The sequence below is a fragment of the Phalacrocorax aristotelis genome, chromosome 1 (assembly GCF_949628215.1).
Source record: "Phalacrocorax aristotelis chromosome 1, bGulAri2.1, whole genome shotgun sequence".
Taxonomy (NCBI): Eukaryota; Metazoa; Chordata; class Aves; order Suliformes; family Phalacrocoracidae; genus Phalacrocorax; species Phalacrocorax aristotelis.
The window spans coordinates 71539231-71560622 of NC_134276.1; the positions used below are offsets into that span (position 1 = coordinate 71539231).

General features: G+C 44.0%; 1 protein-coding gene and 1 long non-coding RNA gene across 4 annotated transcripts; one reads left to right on the plus strand and one right to left on the minus strand.

The window, feature by feature from the left end:
• Positions 1–230: 230 nt before the first annotated feature.
• Positions 231–1921, minus strand: LOC142057157 (uncharacterized). The gene is made up of 2 exons (XR_012660559.1): positions 1763–1921; positions 231–1453 (listed from the first exon to the last, which is right to left on the minus strand). It is a non-coding gene; the product is annotated as an uncharacterized LOC142057157 (long non-coding RNA).
• On the plus strand, positions 1839–21270 carry CREG2 (cellular repressor of E1A stimulated genes 2). 3 transcript variants are annotated; one of them, XR_012660557.1, is made up of 5 exons: positions 1839–2283; positions 4471–4640; positions 15921–16034; positions 17632–18197; positions 19542–21270. XR_012660557.1 is itself a non-coding variant. In XM_075092628.1 (4 exons), the coding sequence occupies exons 1-4, from the start codon at positions 1870–1872 to the stop codon at positions 17777–17779; spliced, it is 846 nt and encodes a 281-aa protein (XP_074948729.1). In that variant the 5' UTR covers positions 1839–1869; the 3' UTR covers positions 17780–21270. The 3 variants fall into 3 exon arrangements, 1 of the variants encoding a protein (XP_074948729.1); XR_012660558.1 differs by having other exon boundaries at positions 19748–21270; XM_075092628.1 differs by having other exon boundaries at positions 17632–21270.
• Positions 21271–21392: the final 122 nt, after the last annotated feature.

Here is a 21392-nt window from a genome sequence, read left to right on the forward strand (position 1 = left end):
ATTGGTATTTATTGCATCTAGAACTTAGTGCTAATTCCTGTTTCTTTAAAAATTCCTGCTTTGTTTCCCATTTCTGCAGGATACAAGAGTCAATATCTCACATATAATTATTCTATTAACTGAAATGTAATAGGTTGTGTATAATGTTATTCATTTGTCTATGTCAGAAACTAGGTTGTTTGAACTTGTTCTATAAGCAAAGTACAAGCAAAAGACTTTATAAAGAGAAACCCTGGCATAAATTTTTATTGAATAGTAAATACAGAGGATGAAATTGTCTCTCACAGGCATCGGATAACATGGGGAAATTCCCTGAAACACCAAGGAATTGGGTTTTTAAGTATTTGTGAAGAGCTTGTCTGCAGGGAGTTGACTGGGCCTGGTCATTATTTCAAGAAGGGACAACTGCTTGATTATTTTAAAAAGGGACATTTCCTGACCTAAAGAAAAGCAGTTGTCAGGACCCTAGCAAGCTTTCACTCATTTTGGTTTTGGAAATCTGCATTTATTTTCCACTTGCATCTACATTCTTCTGTCTCAGCTGAAGCACTGAAGTAGGAATCAATATTCAAAAGGGTGGTATTACAGCAGATGTAGACAGGGCCACATGCTAAACGAAAAGGTAGTCATGTATTCAATTTTGCTAAGTTTTTTGGCGAAACTACATACTCTGTCTGAAAAATTCATTTGGGCCTTAAGGCCCATTATACCCATTTTCATAATTCCTTCAGATTTCTTAGGGTGAAGATAAAAAAAAAGGAGTCTAGGAAAAAATATAAACTGAAAATACTCAGGGTTTCAGTCCACTTGTATTTAAAAAAGTTTATATTCTAGATTAAATATGCAGCATATCCTCATGGAGCAATTAAGCAGAAACCATACCAGCAGCCGGACCTTGTGATCTGTTCTTCACAGCTATGGAAAGGCAAGGTCGATCAGGTGGATGTGATAACCGTGTGAAAAGCAAAGGCTTCTGTGAGATTCATTCCTCCCCATCTCCCATTGAACCTGTACTCCTTAAATAATTTGCATGAATGCAATGAAAGTTTACAAGCATATGTTTTAAAGAATCACAAGTTTGCATTGCCACACTGAAGGAGTCTACCGCCAAGAACAGAAAACGAGCACGGCTGCAAAAGCGCCTCTACTAAAGAGGGCCATTGATACAAACTCAAATATACATTCAAATCTTTGCCTAATTAAAACCTTGCCTGGGAAACACAGAATTTAATAGCAGCTCCGCGTACTTACATGTCAAAGCAAATCCCACGAGCACCACAACTAATGAGGTCTGCTTTCCTAGGACTTGGGGTCTTGCTGTTGCTCAACCCCGGTGCCCAAACGAAGCATTCCCTGCAACGGGAGCATTAACACGGGCACGATCCCTCGTGGATTCTCTCTTCTCTAATAAATGGAGAGATCGCACCGCCTCCGCCCCAGTGGTTTCATGTACCTGGTTTTGCACAGGAAGTACATATGGAGAATTATTTAATGAAACACCTGACGGAGACAGCCCAGCAACCTCCCAAGTCCCCAGCAAAGGACATGCAAACACAGGGTAAACCCGCAGCGCGCCCCACTTCCCGGGCTCTGCCCTGAGTGGCCGGCGAGCCGGGAGGGGCCGAGTTCCACCCCAGCTGCTCCCTCTGGCGAGCCCACGCCGCGGGTGGCTGTCCCCCACGGGTGTCGCCGACAGGCGTGGGCAGAGCCGGCGCTGCGCCTTACCCTAGCCGCACGGGGTTGGGGGGAGGGGGGAACGAACCGATCGGGGCTGTTGCGAGTATTCGTGGCTCCCGGGGCGCTGCGGGGCGGGCGGCGGCCGCAGGAGGGTGCTGCGAGAGCGGCGCGGCGCGGGCCCTGCCGCACAAGATGTCGGCGGGGCAGCGGCGGCGGTGGTGGTGGTGGCGGTGGCTGCTGGCGGCTGTGCTGTGGGGCGGCGCGGGCGGGTACGTGGTGGTCAGCTCGGTGTCCTGGCCGCTGCCCGAGGAGGGGGGCGCGGCGGCGGAGGAGCTGCACAGTTCCTCCACCGAGGAGACCCTCCCCGCGCTGCTGGAGGAGGCGGGCGGCCTCTGGAAGCAGAGCTACCCGGTCTCGGCTTACCGGGAGGACGCGGCCCTGGGCTCCGGGCCGGCGGCGCGGCGGTCGGGGCAGGGGGCCGCCCCCTCCCGCATGTTCTCCTACCGACGGGAGGGCGGCGGGGCGCCGGGCCGCCCCGGCACCGCCCGCTTCCTCGCCCGCTACAACACCTGGGGCTTCGTGGCTACGCGGGCCGCGCAAGGAAAGGTAGGGTGTCCCACGCCTGCGGGCTGCCGCGGTCACGCGTTGCCGTGTCGGTAATAGCGGGTGCGTCCCGCCGTCAGCAGCGCCCGGCAGCGGCCACCGAATGCGCGGAGGAAATAGTAAAAAAATCTTTCTAGGAGGAGAAGTCGTGTTTGCAGAACGGCGCCGGGGGCAGGCTGAAAGAGCCACACCAGAGAGGCACAGAAAAAGCAAAATCTGGAAGGCAGAACCAGGCCACGCTGCCGCGCCCGGCCCCCGTGGGGTCAGCGGGGCGCCAGCCCGCCCTGCCTCCCCGAGGAGGAGGAGGAGGAGGAGGAGGAGGAGGAGGAGGAGAGCCTGCGGGCTACCACCAAACCTGTCCGTCCCGCAGCTATACCAGCTTAAAGGACGATTTCTCTGTCGGGAGCGTTAAGCAAAATAGCAGGGCTGCACTGGAGAATCAGGGTCGTTATTTTTTTCCAGCTTTAAAATATTCCCCTTTTCTTAAAATGGAAAGTTGGAATTAGGCACAGCAGCCAATACCACTCAGAGAAAAGAAAAAGAGAAAAAGCGAAAACAGAGCTTTAACTTTTTCTGGAAAGTATTCACAGATTGATTAACGTAAAATTTAAAAAACAGACAAGAGTTAGAAGCACGTGAATCTGCAGAAAACTTGGCTGAGTTAGTGGCAGTTTATGTTATTGTGAAATAGAAAGCAACAGGTTAAAGAAAAAGCCATTAAATAAATATATACGTACACACAAGAGCCCTGTAATTCTACATCAGTTTGTCAGAAATCCTATCAAATCATATGATCGTAATGCTTCTGGTTTATGGTCTCGCCCGAAACCCTCGGTGGAATTACAGCCGTAATGTGGTGTGCGGTTAGCTGTCTCTAGTTACAACACAGAAGTAATACAGAATTCATAATGAAATTTGGAATTGGATGAGAGGGGTGTTGCTGCTGTGGATGGTGAGCCATGCTGCCCATGATCCCAGTTCTTTTTGAGAATCCACTGTAACGTTAACCAGGGATGACAGACTGAGCATTTTACGTGATGGAAACATGTCCCGCAATATTACTGATAGCTACTATTTTTTTTTCTACATCTTAAATCTTAATAATAAACAAGTATTTTTAGTTCCTAAGTTATGTAGCTTCATTAAAGCATTCCTTCTAAGGAATGCTAAAAAGGACCATTTATAAGCATTACAATTTTAAAGGCATATAAACATTAAAAATCAGAAACCATGCAATTCAGGTAATAACATCATCCAGGGTTTTCTTATTAACTGTTCATACTTAATTTGATTTTGCTGTAAAAGATTTATCAGTTACATTGAATTAATGTACTGACTGATAATTTTACTATTTAGCATCTAATTGACCATGAGGAAAGAGATATCTGAAGACATGAAAAAAATAGTAATTCATTAGGTATCTGTCATTGCAATTTATAATGGGATGAAAAGCACAGTAGGAGTATAAATCCTTTTGGAGAATACTAATGTGTGTCACTACTGGCCAAGGACATTTTCGCATGCGTTACATCCACTGTGTGTACGCAGGTCAGTGTACGGCAGAAAACTTTTCGAAAACTTGTCTCCCTGGTGTCCCTCCTGTGACGTGAGAGGAAGGTTTGCTTGGGCTGGCTCGGTGGCCGAGCCCCTCCCCATAGCTGAGGTTCCTGCCCAGGCAGCTGAGCTGACATCCAGCTTGACTTTAAACACAGCTCTAGCTAAAACGCCTTTCCCTCTCTCTTGGCAAATGGATGCGATCACATTGCAAATCAAGGTTGAAAGGGGAGGCAAAATTAGCATAAAAAGCAGGCTGAATCAAGGCTACAGTAGGCTCTGTTTCCTTTTGGGTATGAGAAAAGGTATCAGCACTGTTATAGAGTAAACATTTCTTGACGCTGAGGGCATTGATTTTAATGCACTTAAACATTTTTAATTTGGTAGATCCTTTAAGGTCAGTTGAAAAGAAAATGTTCTCTATAGTGTCATGGACAGGACTGGAAAGAAGAAATAGAGGGGAGATCCATGATAGATCAAATTTAGAAGAAGGTCTGTCTCATGATGACAACAGAAGGTGGGAGACTGAGAAAATAGGGGTTGCTGTCCTCTCTGGTAGTGCCCTTGAGGGGATCCCTGACATTGTAAGCCATCTATGTGCAAAAATGTAACTGGTTGCTTATTTGGATTTTGCAGATCCAAGGTATGCCCTATGGGAACTGTTTACTTCTCAGTGACGGTCCCGTCAATAACAGCACTGGAATCCCTTTCTTCTACGTGACGCCGAAGGATAACACTGTGGCAGATCTCCTGAAGAATCCCGTGGCTTCTCTGACCCTGCCAGAAGCAGACGGAAATTTCTGCAGGTAACAGAGTTTTATCTGCCTACTAGCTAGGTGGTAGCTGCCTATCACCGTCAGTGAGAACAGAGTCAGAACAAAATGCTGGGTCCCCACCTTCAAAGCCCTGCGTTTATTTTTCACTCTCACCATCAGCTACAAGCTTCTCCTTAGCTTTATTTTGCAGTAAGTTGCCCCAGTAAAGCATGGTAAAGAAAAGCAGAACTGTCATTGAAGCATATTGTAGCATCAGCATCTGGAGTGGTTTTCAGCTCGCACATTAACATATCTAAATTTTAATTTCTTCTTGGAGGTGCCAGATAAAATCTAGGTATTCAAGATCCCATTATAGGCCGTGGAGATCTAGTCAGTAGAGTCATGTTGTTTCAAGGGCTGTCGAAGTCACGGTAAAGCAGACACCCTTGCTCTGCTGAACAGATCTGGAGGCTCTGCTGATGGCCTTGACATGACTTTAGCTCTCCCATGTCTGTAAGGGGATCTCAGGCTCTCAGTTCACAAGTTACATGCTCAGGACCATGCTGCTCAGCCTAATTACCAGCTCCTCCAGGGGTATGATTGAATATGATATCTTCACAAATTTTTGGCACCTTGTGTATCATAAAGAGTCAGTAAACGATCCCCCACATAAAGGAAGCCAGGTCTGATGTTTACTGATCTACAGCCAGCCCCAGGTTTGTCTCTATGGAGATAGCAGTGGGGTGACTTCTTCCTTCCTAATCAAATGTACAATGAATAACTCCAAATCAGTGAAGCTTTATGTGTGTAAAATGTATGTATGTAAAGTCGAAGTTGATTCAGTTTTCCCCTACAAGCTGGTCTCCTTGAAAAAGACGTATCTCTGCCATATGTTTGTTTACAGTCAAACATGTGGCAAACTTGGCTGGGTCACCCTTGTGTGAAGCGTTATTTCCAAAGGCCTCTTTACATGACGAGGTACATGATGCCGAAACTGTGTCAGACAGGACTCCATTACCAAAGCAGATCTTAGCTGATATTCCAAGGAGAGAGAGAGAGAAGAACTGGAAATTACAGGCTGCTTCAGAAAGAAACAGGTTTGGAAGTTTTTACCCAAACTTAAGGTCGTCTTTGGGGGTGGAGAGGTTTATCTTAAGGACTGGAGCCCAGATTTCCCCGGCTGGGGATTGCCTTGGGTATCATCCCTCCTCTCAAGCCTGCCACCTGAGAACAGCACTGGAAAGAACAGTGAGTGGCTGATATGAAGCATGTTACTGTTGTGCTTGTCTGTATTTGCCTCCAGAACATACTCTCTGTTTTCTTAAGAGTTATACGGTGGCAAAATGAGATGTTTCTTAGTCCTAAGCCATACGAGTGATTTCAGGCTGACATCCCATTCCCAAGGAAAGGAAAACATGGCTTCCTCTTGCAATGTCGAACCCCTAATAGGAATCTTCTATCGCAGCGTTTGTTAAGGTAATTCAATCTTGAATGCTTGAGAAGGTCAACAGAGTGGTGAAGTTAAGACCAGAATAGTTCTGCTTGTTCCTTAAAATTATTTCATTAAATATTTTGAATTAATCATTTCAAATTTAAGTACCTGTATCAGTTATTTCGTAACAGGCTAATGGAACTTATTACTGCTTTCTAAGCATTTCTGTTCAATCAAATAATGAGCTGAATATTGAGACCAAGGGCTTAAAAATGTTAAGCCCGATGTCCTCGCACCTACCCAATGCCCTGTTTTCAGAGGCTCAAGACTCAGAGCAGCTTCCATTGGTGATAACTGCTGGTGTTGAGCACTTCTGAAAACTACACACCCATTTAGGCACTTAAGTGTGGCCTTTCATCCCTGACTTTAAACATCCACTCTTGAAAGTCTTTGCCTTTTATGTTTGAGCAACGTCACCGCCTGATTTACCTGTTTGGAAAGTGCCGATTCACCAATAAAAGACAAATGCTGCGTGATTTATAGAAATATTACATTCATATATATCACAACCCTCTGAGAATATTTATTTGCTGTCTTTCTCTTAAATAACTGTTAATCTCTAAACCAGACCCCTGCCCTTGGCTTCCGTGTGCCAGAATGTTTATCTTGCAGCCAGGGCAACCTGGATTCTGCCACCCAACTCTCTAGTTCCCTCCGCAGCCTGAGACCGTGCTCTCTGGCGAGAAGAGCTTTCTGGGTGCCGCCAAGGAGCTAAACCTGGATTTCCAAGGCGGCTTAGGCCAAACAAATTGCTGGTGGCCACACCCCTGCTCTCCCACCATACCACCAGTCGCATAGTGTCCCACATCCTTCTCTCTCACTTCAGCTCTGGGCTTTGCCTGACCCTGAGTTGAAACACAAATCTGAAGAAAATCAATCCAATGATGAGAAATACATTTTCTGCTAGTCCTTTTCTTCCCATGGCCGCTGCTGCTCCTGGCCATGCAGTCCCACCCCCTCCAGCTAACCATATGGTGGGCCTATTTTAGCTCAGTAACCGAGCAGAAACCTCTTCCTATTTTTTTTTTTCTGGATTAGATTCCTGCTGGGTTAGTAACTTGAATCAGCTCCCCAAGAGCCAGAGGAGTGCAAAAGAGAGGGGAAAGGAGAAGGTGGAGGAAAATAGGACATCCTTATTTTAGCATGTAACCATACTCTAAATATCGAGCTTACTACTGAATTGAGTACACAGATTCAGAGTCTGATCAGCACTCCTCGCATTATTTATTTTGTTCTTACATTCAGTTTGTTTTTCATTACTTCTGGAGTTCTCATCTGGAACAGATGTTGGCTGGCATTAGTGCAAAGAGGAAGCGATATGGAGAATGAAAAGCTGGGGTATTTGTTGAGCTGCAGTTTGTGTTTTTGATGATAGCTAGGAAAATGTGAGCAAGCTTCGAGGCTGTCTCACAGCCAGGACGCATGTGGGCACTGGGACTTAAACTTCCTTCTTCCCCTTCCCTCTGAAACCAGGGTCAGAAATGAATTTACATTTTAAACTAGCAACCCGTGAGTGATTTTTCAATTTTAAACTAGCAACATCTTAGACTGCAGCCCTGTACAGCATCCTACCGTTACCCCACAAAAAGGGCTTCTGTGGGCAGCACAGTGGTGAAGAAAACAAGCAGCGTGTCCGGGCCGTGCTGCCAGTGCTTGGGGTTGTCTGTCCCCAGCACTGCCTGCAGCCCTGGATGTGCTGCTGGTAACGCAGCCAGCTTGCTACCTCTGCTGCGGGCAGCCCAAGCCTCCCTTCGGGGTGCGCTCAGCCTGCTGAGATAGCCAGGCTGTGCCATGCAAACAGCGCGTAGCATCCTTAGTGCAGAGCTTTATGTGGTGGCTCGGGCTTTGTATAGCAGGTTTCTTCCACTTCTTTACTCACATTACGTGAGAGGCAAGACCTTTTACTCTGAGACACCTCAGGTCCTGCTAGTATTAAGACAGTATCTGTGGGGTTCCCTTCACAAAAGAAAGTGACATTTATAGATGGTTTTAATACCAGAAGTTCTCTTGGGCAAGGGCATCATTAATTGTTTTGGCTTCAAAATAATTATACAAAATAGCTAAATGAATAATGCTGTACGTGAGAAAGTTCATGTCCTTGTATGCCAAGCAATGTATTTGTAGCTTGTTTTAATGTGGAATTTTATTAGAATTTCATTATTAACCTACTCTGAGTTGCAAAAATTAAAATAAATATGAAAGCTGGTCGATGCCTGTAGTCAATGCTCCTGGGAGTATTTGGCACTCTCCTGAAAAATGCTTCTGACCTATTGAACGCAAAAGAAATCTCTGGCCTTTAGAAAGAAAACATAGCTGACATTTCAATAGTCTTGTATATAATGAGTATCAAGTGACTTGTGTGTGTGTACATCAGTTTGATATTAAATTTATTTGGTAGTGAATTTCATTTGCTTTGTTTCAGAACAGACTCGAGTTCCAAACCTTGACAATAAATATTTTCACTTTCAGGGATGTGAGGAATACAGAGTAGCCTTTTTGGTGCTACAGCCTTAATATTTAATCAGCTGGAGAGAAATTTTGAAAAGCCTAAACTAATAAGAGAAATAACATTTAATAATGAAAGAAAGAGAGCTGTGATGCATCTTAATAGGCACTAATTGCAAAACACTATAATGTTACAGCTACATTCTGGATTCCTCATCTCTGACCTAGAGATCACCATTTCCCAGAGGGAGATGGGCTGCACTTCTGTGAGAAGGCTCCCTGATGGCCAGGCTACAGAAAGCATTCGTTAGTAACTACACTGCATCCTATCTGAAGGCTGATAAATGGACAATAGAGGCAAGAAAAATTAAATGGTTCAGAGCTATAAATAGGCTAAGCTGGCATGTCTATGCCGCAGACAAGCTGTAAAGATTGAGTCCCATTCTTACAGCTTTCAGAGGGGCCAAGACCGAGCCCGACATTAAAGAATAGAGCAGCTATTGTTCTAAACTCGTTTCCCAACACACAGGCTGCTCAGAGGATCTCTCTTTCCAAGTAAGCTCCTGGGTCTGCCTCGTTACAGCTGCAGTCTGGAAAACAGGCAATTAATTTTAAGCGTGTGTCGCCTCCTTGACATCAGGTTCAGCACATTCTTAGGGACCAAGTGCAGCTTTCTTAGAGAAGGAGCAGTTACACGGCTGCCATGAACTGGTTTTCACACAAGGGAAAAAGAAAGAAAAGCAGCGAGCTTTGGGGGCAGTCTACCGGTTGGTTTTCCTTTGTTATTAGTTTGGCGGATGGTTTTTCAAATCCACACTGCAGACTGCGAGTGATTTTGAGGGTCTCGATTCCTCTCCTGGTTTATGACCTGCATTAGGGGTGGCTCCATTAGAGCCATTTTACCCACCATGTTCATCTACTGCTTGAGGTAGCAGATTGGCATGACCAGGCACACATCTACAGCAGATGTAAGCTGTCTCCATAGCTTTCTTGAACTCTGCATTGAAAAGGCTGATGGGAAGCGCTGACCATCTCCATCTCCTCCACAGGAAGAGGAGAGTAATTTGGTGGGTTATGGTCCCCGCTGCATGGTGGATCGGCAGCATGCATAAACTGCCGACTTCATTCCTGGGCAGTCCTGGGAGACGATAAGCCTGCCAAGGGTGGCAGACACAACTTTTGAGATGCCAGTTGGCCATCCAACGTATAGCTGCCTCTGGGTTTGTAGAGTCACTGTCTGTTAATATGAGGATGAATATAACACAGAAACTTGGCGCTGCATCTTCTTCACACAAAGAGAAATGACGCACGCAGAAGACAAAGGCTGAATCCAGACATCCCTCAATTTTTGAGATCCGCCTCCTGGTGCTGTGGCACAGACACTTTTCTAGTTCTGGTATTTATACTGGCCCTTTTTAGTCCTATGCAAATAATTATGTCAGTAGCTGTTCCTGAGGAATCTGTATTTAAAAAAATCAGGAAGGTCCCAAATTAGAAAGTCAAATATGAAACCTAGTATCATCATGACCCAATGCACACAATATAGCTCTAAATTACTATTTTTTCCTGTATTCTTAAATAACCAACTTCCCAAAATCCCTTTCTAGTGAAGTAGTACGTGTTTCTGTGACTCTGTTTACAGAAATAGTTGATGCTGTGATTCTTTTTTTTTCCCTGTGAATTTTCTATGGTTAAACTATATAAAAGTTTCCTGTCTGAAACATAGAGTTCAGCTAAAGAAATGAGTTGTTATTGTCAATGAAGACAGATAAACAGACTGACTTCATTTAACAAATTCTAATTGAAACATCATTGGAAGGATTATCTTGTAGGAAAAGTGAAATTATTTGAAACACAAAACCAGGTATACTATGAATACAGGCTTACTTAGATGCAGAACACCATTGTACCAATGCTCTTCAGCTCCCAAGCCTGACTTCAGATTCAGAACAGAATGTCTTTTAATGATCTTTGCTGCCTCTCAAACACAGCTGATAAAGAAATTCTTGTCAAAATCAGAGCAGGGCAGGGCAAAACTGCCCAGCCGTATGCAGCTGCAGGCCAGCAACAGCTTTTCAGATTATGAAATTGCTTTCAGCAGAGATTTTGTTTGACGTTCATGCCACGTAGATTAGCAGCACCAACACATTCTTTCTGCTTCAGAGACTCTGGTAGTTAGTGGTGAGCAAATGAAATGTATGAGGAGGATAACTTGCTTTTCAAAATAAATGACATTTATGAGTCAAAATTGTAAGAACTTTACAGTAATTCTCCGAGGATATAGCATTTCCTCCCTTCCTTTCTGTAGATTTTAGGGGACAAAAATTCCCATGATGTATTGTATACACAACTGAGTCTTCACCTCATACCCAGTTTGATGCTGGGTGAACAGGAGCCCTGCACAGCATGTCAGGGTGCCTACCTTCCATCTGTGGGAGGTGGCAGGGATGTGCTGTTCCAGCAGCGAGTCCCCACCTCCTAATTGCATGGCTTTGTATGGCTGCTGCTGCTGCTGCTATAGGGAGGTTAGGATGTGTGGAGACAGTCATTGTCCTTATGCCACACATGAGCTGCATGCTTTAAAGCAGAAAAAAAGTACAAAAACTGTTCTCTGGGGCTTTCTTCTTGGCTCTCTGGTTCTCCTTTTCTGCAACAGGAGAAAGCTCTTTCCCAACTTTGTTTCCATTCTGCTCAATAAATAGATGGGTAAAAGCAGTGCTTTCTTCCTGGGCAGGGAGAACTGTGTTCAAGGGTGATGGGGAGGGTTTATGAATCCTGACAGGGGGGATGGAAGGTCCTCGCTCCTCAGGGGGCTGGAGGAGAGGGGCGGAAGCTCCTCTGTAGGAAAAGGAGGCTGGGGAAGGAGATTCCTCTCCATAGACCCCTGCTTCCTCCCCCAGTCCCTAGAGCATTACTGAACCCTCCCACCTTCCTCCGACCAATTCTGTCTTGGGATACCTGGCTCTCCTTCCCAGGTGCCTCCCAAACTCCTGTTTTGCCTTTACTGCTGATCTGTTTCACCTCACTAATTGGCTGCAGAGGCTGAGAATGAAGATAGTGCTCAGGGATTCTTTTAGTCAGAAACTGGGAGACAGAGCAGCGTCAGTCAAAGCAGAGATCTCAACTGCAAAAGGGAATTCTAACAAGTCCCAATATCATCACCTTGTGTGTCAATATAACTGCATTGGGTTCATCAGGTCTGGACTTGGCTAGGTGTTATATAGGAACCTTCTAATTAAAATCCAAGAGATGGCTATTGTAGTAAACAATTTAATGAGTAGGTGGCACTCTTCACTCTGAATCACTCTTGAACCATGACCCAGAACATGCGGAAGTGGTACGCAGTTAAAATAAGTGGGACGTGTTCATCAGCAGTGCACTTCGTAGCATTGCATTGCTGTTGGGAAACATATTTCACTTGGACTCTGACTTCTCCTTAAGCTCAGTAAAGCTGGCACCTTTGTAAGTGAATGCAGCTCATGTCCTCATCTCACGTGCTTGGAAGAGACAACTGCCTGGACCGGGTCAAACTCTGCATACCTAGTTCGCTCACCATAAGCAAAGGAACGGAGACAATGAATTCTTCTCTCTTCACAAATCAGATGAATAATTAAGATAATCTCTCGTAAAGCACTGTGTTCTTACAAAACGCATAAACTGAATCTTCTTCCATTTTAATCTGGCTTCCCTCAATTTCTGCAACAAGGTGTATGTATTTTACATAAGCATAAAAAAATAAATGTGCTCCCTATCGCTTGGTCTCCTTCCACAGTTCCCTGCTTTCTCTCCTCCTCAGTTCATATTTTATCATAGCCTTCATGAAATCCACTCCAGGGAGACAGAGGACCTGATTCTGGTAAAGACAGGGCCTGCGAAGCCACCTCGGGTTTCCTCGACAGAGAGACGGTGTCGCCGGCATGCCACCTCTCCCCCGGCTCTGCCTCCCCCTCGCCCCAGTCAGCAGTCCACAAGAGTTACATAGAGCTGCTCCTCCGCGCCTACTTCTTCTTGTGCCAGCGAAGATAAAAGGAGCCCAAGGACTGAGAGTTGAATATGTGTTTATTTATACAGAAGGCAAGAAGTGACTAGTGAATGCGTGACTAGACCTCTACAGATGCGAGGGAGGAATATTTTAGTAAATATACCTGTTTATCCCTGGTATCCCTTTGTTACCTTCAGTAAAAATATGAACTATATCCCTGATTATATCCCTTTACTCCTAGGAAGCAAAGCCTGCATTTACATTAGTTGCACTGCTACCACCACTGAAAACTCAAGACCTGCCTGATCACAATGGAGTCAGAAGTGGTAGCTGTTAAGCTTAGTGATTTTTGATGGTTTAAAAAGCATAAAAGTAATTGCACATTATGAGGGAAACACTATGCCAAAACCCATGCAGAAACAGATTTACTTCAGAATATGAAGGGCTCCTTTGATAAAGAAAATCCTAATGCTAATGTAACGTTAGAATACAGGTTACTATTCTGAAACAGAAAACCTATGATAACACGCAGAGCTGAAAGCAAAGCCAACAAAGTAATAACACAGCGTACTGAACTCAAATATATCATTGTTCTGTTCAGCTCTTCCAAAACTTCATCTAACATAATCTCAACAAATAATGCGTTTGCCTCATTTCCCAGAAAAACAAACTGACCCTCCAGAATATTATTCCAATGTGCAAAATTCAGTTTGAGTAACTTTTACTGGGGAGATAGTATTCTGTGTGTTGATCAGCGTAACACCCTGACTCATGAGAACATAGAGAAAACTGCAAACAGAAGAAGGAGCCAAGGAAAAAAAAAAAAGAGAAATAAAACCATTCCAGATATGGATGTACAGAGTGGGGGTTTTGTTGTCAGCCAAATACGTGGAGAGTAGTTTTTCCGGTAAATTGGGGAAGAGTCACATCTGACACTAGTCCTATCAGGCAAAACCGTCTCAGCAAAGGCAGGCAAGATTCACTGCTTAACCATAGCAATGCCAGGTCTATTGCCTACTCAAAATCAGCAAGTAGACTTTCAGAATAGGCATGTACTTACACAAAAAGGTCAAATAATAGTAATCTGAGAAGGTATGAGACCAAAATCTCTCACTGCTCCTGCTCCTGATCTCACCCAAATTTGTCAATTTGTCACTGTGATCCACTCTGAAATGCAGACTTCCTTTAATAAAATCCCTTTTTAATTCCTCTCTGAAGGTAATTAACAGCATCTTACTCTAGGAGCTATACCCAAGAAAGGCACTTGCAAATACACCTGCTTTTCCCAGCTCTTCACTTGTTTTACGATACTGTTAGGCTGCGTTAGAAATGGTTTCATACACACAGATACACAGTTATTAGTTTAAAGCAGTCTTCTGAACTAAAATTTTGCTGGTGAGAAGTCCCTTCCCTTCCACATTTTTAAGAATCATGTAGGTAAATACATAAAGGTATGTAGAGGGTGTTGATACAGTATTAAGATTAAGCACAACAGATAACAATAGATCAGGGGATCACTTCAAATGGACTTTAAGACTCTGCTATCTGGTCCAAGAGTTGGAAGAGTGTGGTTCTTCACTGCTCTGGCCGCTGGACGTGCAGACCCTTGGCTGATACCCTTTGTGGGATTCAGCTCTTCTCTCTACAGCTGCATGTGCTGTATTTGCCTATATTTATTTGTGTTTTGGTAGGTGAGCTTCTTGTTGGGCCGTGGACATTGAATGCCCAAAGCCTGTGCAAAAGAAATGCCAGGGGCTATGGGTGTCCCCAGGGCATGGAGCTATGCTGCTTAGGGACAGGATGCTCTCAGGCCACTGTCAGCCAGCTGTGAAACTGCATCTTCAGCATGCTGTAGGAGTTAGCACTGAGGATCTACAGCGAGCCAGGGTGACCATGTAGACAAGTTTATACTCTGAACACACACTGATAGAAATAAACCCAGTGCCAGCGTAGGGAATGCAGATTTTCAGGTACTCATAACACCATTCATTTAGAGAAAATTTGATCATTATTTATTGATGTGAACAGAAAGTTTGAGCTTGATCTTTGGCAGCTGCCCTTCCTCCCATGCAGAAAGCGTGGTAGAGGAAAAAGAGTACATGTGTACAAGTGGAGTTTGTCCAGAGGTCATGGAGCTGAACACCCCCTTCAGACAACTGCTGCTCCAGAGTGAACAGGATGCTGAAAAAACATCCCAGAGAAGATGTGACTGGAAATGGCTCTTTGGAACTCAGGCTACAGACAGTGCCAAGTGCTTACTGGACATAGCTGAGTATCAATCAGCCTGCTATACTTCCTTGCGTATCCCTTTTCATTGGTCTATCTATAGAAGCAGATACTTTGTCCAGTGAGCTTCACAGTCTTTCATAACCATCTGCAGGGAATCTGCAGGTATTAAATTAGCTGCAGGAGGATGCCCTTATGTTTCCTGCACGCAAAAAACACATATTGAGAATTATAACAAAAATCACAGCATTGCAGGTTGCACGCAGTTAAGGCTAAAGGGCTCAAGCCAAGATCTTTAAGCACACACATGAGATGTAATTTACTGTGATTTGCTGCTTCAAATTAAAACACAGAGAAGGAGAAATGCAGTCGTCTTTTCCTACTGTAGTTTTTTGGGCTTATGTTCTTATGTGGGGAGACAGTCCGGTGAGAGGCTGAGCAGTCTCAAACTGCTGGCAATGGGACTTGGGGCTGCTCAGCACTTGCCAGGATCAGGCCTTTGCAGTTATTTCATACAATGTTGGTGGGGTTTTTTTGTGACTGGTCAATTTACTTATGATTTATATCCTTGTATTGTATATATCAGGGTCAGCAATTGCCCCACAGCTACTAATGGGATTTATTTATTATTACTGTACAGAAAGAGCCAAAAAGCAACAAGTACCTTCCCTGGCTTTGTCTGGAGGATGAACGCAGTTGGAGAATTTGTTTAATAGGTCTTACTTGTCTCTTTGGGGTAAAGCAGTTGAAAAATCACTAAAAATGAACAGGGATTGAGTTTCTAGGATAGGCACAAGGAAAAGACCCTACGTTTTACACACAAATACATGTATGCGTGCTTATTTGGTAGGCATAGACACAGACTGACCATCTCACTAGTTCTCTTCCGAACTTGAATTGAGGTCTGTACACACGTCATATATTTCACGTTTGATGTATGTGCATATGTCATAATCCACTTTTTAAGAGCATAAATTAAGACTAAGCAAATCTTTACAGCAGAGATCTCTTTCAGGTGAGTACTCCTTCAAGAGCCCCTCCAAATGTTACAGCTGGATGTAGAAAAGATCTGCAAGGCTTGACAAAATATTTCAGCTTTTTATATGCGAGCAGGAATTTGTATTTCTCCAAAACACTTAACAAAGAAACCAAGCTATTACACATGAGCATTTTTCTCTGTGCACAGAAAAAATGTAATTGATCCAGAGGATCCAAGGTGTGCCAGGCTGACTCTTACGGGACAGATGGTCACAGTGCCTCCGGAGGAAGTGGAATTTGCCAAGCAAGCAATGTTTTCCAGGTCTGTATGTAACAGGCACATAGTACAGAGTAACTCACAGGTTTGAGACAAATATACAGATGTGGCCGTTTGGCACAGAAAATGTGAGAAGTAACAAGCCTGACCTTTACTTTGGGGCCACGAAGCACGTTGGCTCCTGTGTGGCTGGGAACAACAGGCAGAGCTGTGTGACCTCTTTTTAACTCTTGAGGTAGTAAAATATGGAAACGCAGTTAGGCGGTGTTGAATTCTGGTAAGGCATATGATTTATAATCTGGGGATTATAAAAATGTTTCACCTGGCTCTGAGGAGAGATTCCTTAAATCCAGGGTGTATTTGTTAACTTTAATGATTCTTCCTCACCTTAAGACAGGTAGTGCTCTTTAGCCACAGCCCCCTACTCAGAGATGGAGCAGAGCTCTGCTGCCTTTGAGCGCATGCCTGTTTGCAGGCTGGAGCGTATGGGTTTTATTGCCTCTCCTGACATACCAGAACAACTGTACCAAAGCCATAATACTTAGAGAACAGTGTCCTTTGAACAGCTGTTAAGCACAACCCTGACACATACACGCACACCCAGGGTGTGCCCTGTGCCCTCCAGTGGGTCTTCAGAATAACAGGCAAGAAAAGCCCAAACCCTAGGTGGGTCTCACACCTCTCAGTTTTTTGCAAACTTTGCAGAAATGAGATTACTGCACGGGCCAGAGTCCACCAGCACCTAGGCAGTGGATGCTCCACTGTCAGGGAGCAAAAGCTAGACCGACACTGAGGGCTGCCAGGGCTCACCCCATCCAACACCAGCAGCCACTGGAGCCACTTCCCAGTGCCAGTCGTGGGCACTCAAAGGGACAACGCAGAAAATGGTGGAAACCCCAGCTCAACCCAGAGGTTGCCAAACCAACCATCTCCTCTCCAGAGGCAGAGTGGCACTGGGAAAACTCTGCCCTGACTTGCACCGCTTCCCCCCATGCTCCCGTGAACGCTGTAGCTCCAGCTGTTGTATCTGTTCTGTGCACTGCTGCCGAGCATCCCACAGCATCCTCTGCAGATGCTCTCACGGGGGCTTGGGGACTGTATGTCTGCATCCAGTATTGCTGGCGGGGAGTGTCTCTTCGAGCTAGCTGTAAGGGCAGGCCCAGGAAATGAGACAGAAACAGAGGATGAGAAGGCTCTAGCAGGCAACAGCTCGAAGAGGCTGTGCTCTGCCTGCTAGCCAGTTTTATTGGCTCTCCTGCCGTACCACAACTGCTACCAAAGACACAGTATTTTCAGAACGCTGTTTCCTTTGAACAAATACAGGCACAGCCCTGACACAGGTTCAGAGAATCTCCTCTAATTGTTTTTCACTTACTCAGAGACCAAACAACATCTGTCTTTAGCGATAGGGTTCTGCACTGGGGGAGGGTGATGTTCGCTGGCTGCCTCCGTTGCAGTTCTCAGCAGATGGGGTGTGGAAGGTCATAAACCTTATTGCAAGGGAGAGCAAAAAAGATGAATGGTGGCAGTTCTCAGGTCTCAGGTTTCACTTTGTCTGAGCGCACGAGGCTGCATTAAAAAGCAGGCTGTGCATATGCTTTGGCACATCTTTTAAATTTTTTTCTTCTCTTTGTCCTTCCAGGCACCCAGTGGTAAGAAAGTGGCCTCGCAGCTATGAGTGGTTCTTCATGAAAATGAACATTGAGCACATTTGGCTCCAAAGCTGGTATGGAGAAGTTTCTGCCATTGCAGTAGAAGAGTATTTAAAAGCAGTTCCAAGTAAAGGATAATTGAATGGGCTTCAAGATAGAGATCTTCTGAGTTTCCTTTCCAAACACTTTTAAAATTTCATGCTGGATGGTTACTTTACAGTGATTTTTTTTTCCCAAAAGGCTTCAAAATAGCCCCATCTCACATGGAGCAGAGTGAAAATAAACCAACGCAGACTTTCAAATTATAAAGGAGAGGTGGATACTAGCCCTACCCTGCAATGTACAAATGTGTCATTTCAAACACGCAATGCATCATCTTGAATGCTGCTTAAAAATGCTTTGTATCTGTTTGTTTTGACTTTTATTGCTCTGCACCCACAGGAAACCTATAGTATGTGCTAAATATAATGTTCTGATTTACAGAAAAAGCAAATTGCCTACTCAGAACCCTGTATGCACTGTGGAGGTATTACTGCTGCTTGGTCTCCCTTGATTTGTAAGTACTCTAAGATAAACTTAATAGCTGCAAATTTAGATATTTACATTTTAAAAAAATATTTTGCTAAAGCTGTCCTCATTTGCTAACTTATATTTTCTACATGTGCTCTTCCCTAATTATCTAATCTGGTATATATTTGGAAATTGAGTGGAAATTCCCTCTTTTAGTAGAAAAGATGCAAGCAGCTCAAACAACCCGACTCCAGTATACCTCATCTCTCACTGACACAAAGCTGGTTAAACACATTAAGGGCCCAAACCAAATCAGCCCTACAAGGATTATCCCAATACAAGTATAAATATTCTCATAAGAAGAATTTAAGTAAATGTTCTCAGCTAGGCTGTTCCTGCTACAAGACAGGAAAAATATTCTTAACAGCTTGTAGTCCCAATTTTTTTGCATCCCTTCTCCAGCCACTGCTTTATTTTTAACTCATTTGTGCAACTGATCTTTGTAAACCATCACTATCTCACCTAAGGGTGGAGCCAGTCCCTTAACTGTGCTTCCTCACCCAGTTTTAAAGGGCTTGTTCATTAATCTGTTCTTCCAAGAAGCATAAAGATATTCCAGGCCATGAAAAACTAATTTTCCTAGTGTGGAAAGCACAAAATTTGTTGCAAACACATTACGAATAAGCATCTCGTGATAATACGAAAAGAGTGTTATTCACCTTCAGCCCTTTCTCTATGTGTCCTGGTAAATTTACTCTGCACTTCCTAAGGGTATCACAGAAGGAAAGGTCCTGTGGCTAACCAGCCAAGTCATTACAGTTTGCAAATTATAGAGCTATTCTCCCTGTCAAGAGAGAGGCCCATTGAGATGGGGTCTCTGTGTCTGTGGGAAAAGTCTTCCAGCATCCCTGGGAAGGCATCTGAGCTCTGGACACGAGCCCGTACCACAGCTGGGCTGAGGAGGAGCCTGGGTCACTGGGCGAGTGACCTGAGCTTGTACAGGTTAATCCCCGGAGAGAGCTCAGAGGCAGCTGCCTGAGCTGTGACAAGCTGGAAGCCAATTAAGTGGAGCTGAGCTTGTTTTGGTTCAGGCATGGAGAGAGGCAGTCATTCCCGCAGCAGAGCAGGGCACCATGCTGGTTTAACTACCTGGGGCCACTTAGCCCTTGGGCAAGTTCAAGGCTCTAGGGATCACTACCATTCCTGACATTCTGTAAGAATCAAAGACAAATGCGGAGGAAAAAAATTGTTTAGACATTTGTAAGTAGTTTTTTTTCCTTGTCTCATTGCCAGGGACTCTGTTAGCAGTGCTGATCTTTTGCAGAGGTAATTCTGCAAAAGGAGGAAGTGTCCTGCCGGAATCCATTTCCTTTTCTTTTTTTCTTGGCAGATGAGCAGCATTTTCCCATTTGAGTTTGCCCCCGAATCTTGCAATGTGTAGTACTGAAACAAAACAGCCCATCCTGTACAGATTTGTGGAGTACCATCAAGTGAAATTCTCAATTTGTATTGTTTTGCCATGGACAGCTTTGTCCACTCTGGACTTGATACTTTCCCCATTAGGACTAATAGGACTTTTAAAACTGTGTTCAACAGGCAGAGCAGTAGACCCTGCGAGGGAACCTCCACGAGGCTGACGTTTCTGTGCAACTTTAATTACATGTTTCATTATTGCAGTTCATTGCTATTCCCAGAGAAACCGGAACTGCCTATTCTCTCCCCCACCTAAAAACACACACACACACAGAGATTAAGCAAGTCCAGTGTACAAGCTTAATGTTTAAACAAGCTGAAGAAGAAGACAGGAAGAATTTTAGAAATGCTGCTGTTACTATACTCTCAATTTCACCTACATCCTTGGACAGCCTGGTAACAGTGACAAGGTCCTATGTCCTATCTGTTCACTTATTAACACTCTTGCCTTAAAGCAGTAAGGGGTTGTATCAACGTTTAGTAGAGCTTTAACTGCTTAAGATGTTAGTGTGCACTAAGAAAGTTTTTGAATTTACAATACCCTACTTGCTATAGGCTGTCTCCCTTGCACACCTTGATTAATTGGAGTAGCTTCTGCATTGTACATTGACACATTCATCAAGAAGTTTTTCTATATGGATCTGCCGTGAGGCTCTTGGCAGAACCTCAAAACATGAAATGGCAGTGGCATGTAAAGTGACAAAAGGGGCTTCATGAAGAAATGCCGTCTTAAATCACCTGTTCTCATTTCATGCTTCCTTCCCCCAAGGAATAGCTGCTATCAAAGTCCTTGAAAACCTGTAGAAATTAATGAAAAATATGACCTGCAGGTTTTAAATGGAATTTTCTGGAGGAAAAAAAAAAGCAGATGGTAGTTTGCTTACTTGGGCTTTACGTTATTATATACTAGTTCCAATTTTTGTTCAAACTGACAAGTGTCTCTGGTGATAGTGGTCATCACGTGGTAAGTGATGTTTGTTAAAGCTTTTAACCCACAGAATGTTACTGAGATACCATCATAAAATCATAGCTCCTTGAGAGTGTAAAGGGTCTGATCTTGCTTCAGTTCAAGCCAATAGCAAAAATCCTATTTATTTGTTGTGCTTTAATTATTAGATCAAAGAAGCATTTTTAGAAAAGGTGTTAATAAGCCGTTATGAATTTATTAAGCATTTCAACTGCCGATGTGTAATTTATTTCTGTGTTCTGTATTTTAGTTATTTCTGTAGCTTCCCCAAAAACATTTGTTGCACAATGTGTATTATTTAAAACTTTAACTGTGGTTTTGCAATATTTAAGAGATGCATTTAGTCATGTCTGCGTACTTGCTGAAAAAAGGAAGACAAAGTTCTAAACCTGGGTTCTCACTTCTTGCTAGGTGAGACTAAAGCTTGCACATTACTTTGTGCAAACATAATGCATTTACAGGATTTAAGCACAGGTAGGTTGAACTGCCGTTCTTATTTAACCAAAGAATGCTTTGTTTTTGATGAAATTTTCATCGCTTCAGTGGATGAAATGCGACCTGTCTCATTTCTGGATGTGTATTGCCATTTACAATGTGTTTTGATTTCTAAAGATACTGAATGTTGTAGGCAAAACGCCTGTTGAGAAGAAATGCAAATAAAACAAACTTCAAAGTGGAAGATGCAGTTAGAAAATTCTTGAGTCTGCAATACAGCATTACCCAGAGTAACTGACCTTTTGCTGACAGCCATTAGAATTTCTATCTGATCTGAACATCTGCTTTTCTTTTTTCCTCCCCAGT

Excerpts from the sequence above, each read along its gene's own strand:
- CREG2 (XM_075092628.1), top strand. The coding sequence starts at position 1,870 with ATGTCGGCGGGGCAGCGGCGGCGGTGGTGGTGGTGGCGGTGGCTGCTG. Across the intron at positions 4,641-15,920 it reads GCAGACGGAAATTTCTGCAG|AAAAAATGTAATTGATCCAG; the intron begins GTAACAGAGTTT and ends CTCTGTGCACAG. Across the intron at positions 16,035-17,631 it reads AAGCAAGCAATGTTTTCCAG|GCACCCAGTGGTAAGAAAGT; the intron begins GTCTGTATGTAA and ends TTGTCCTTCCAG.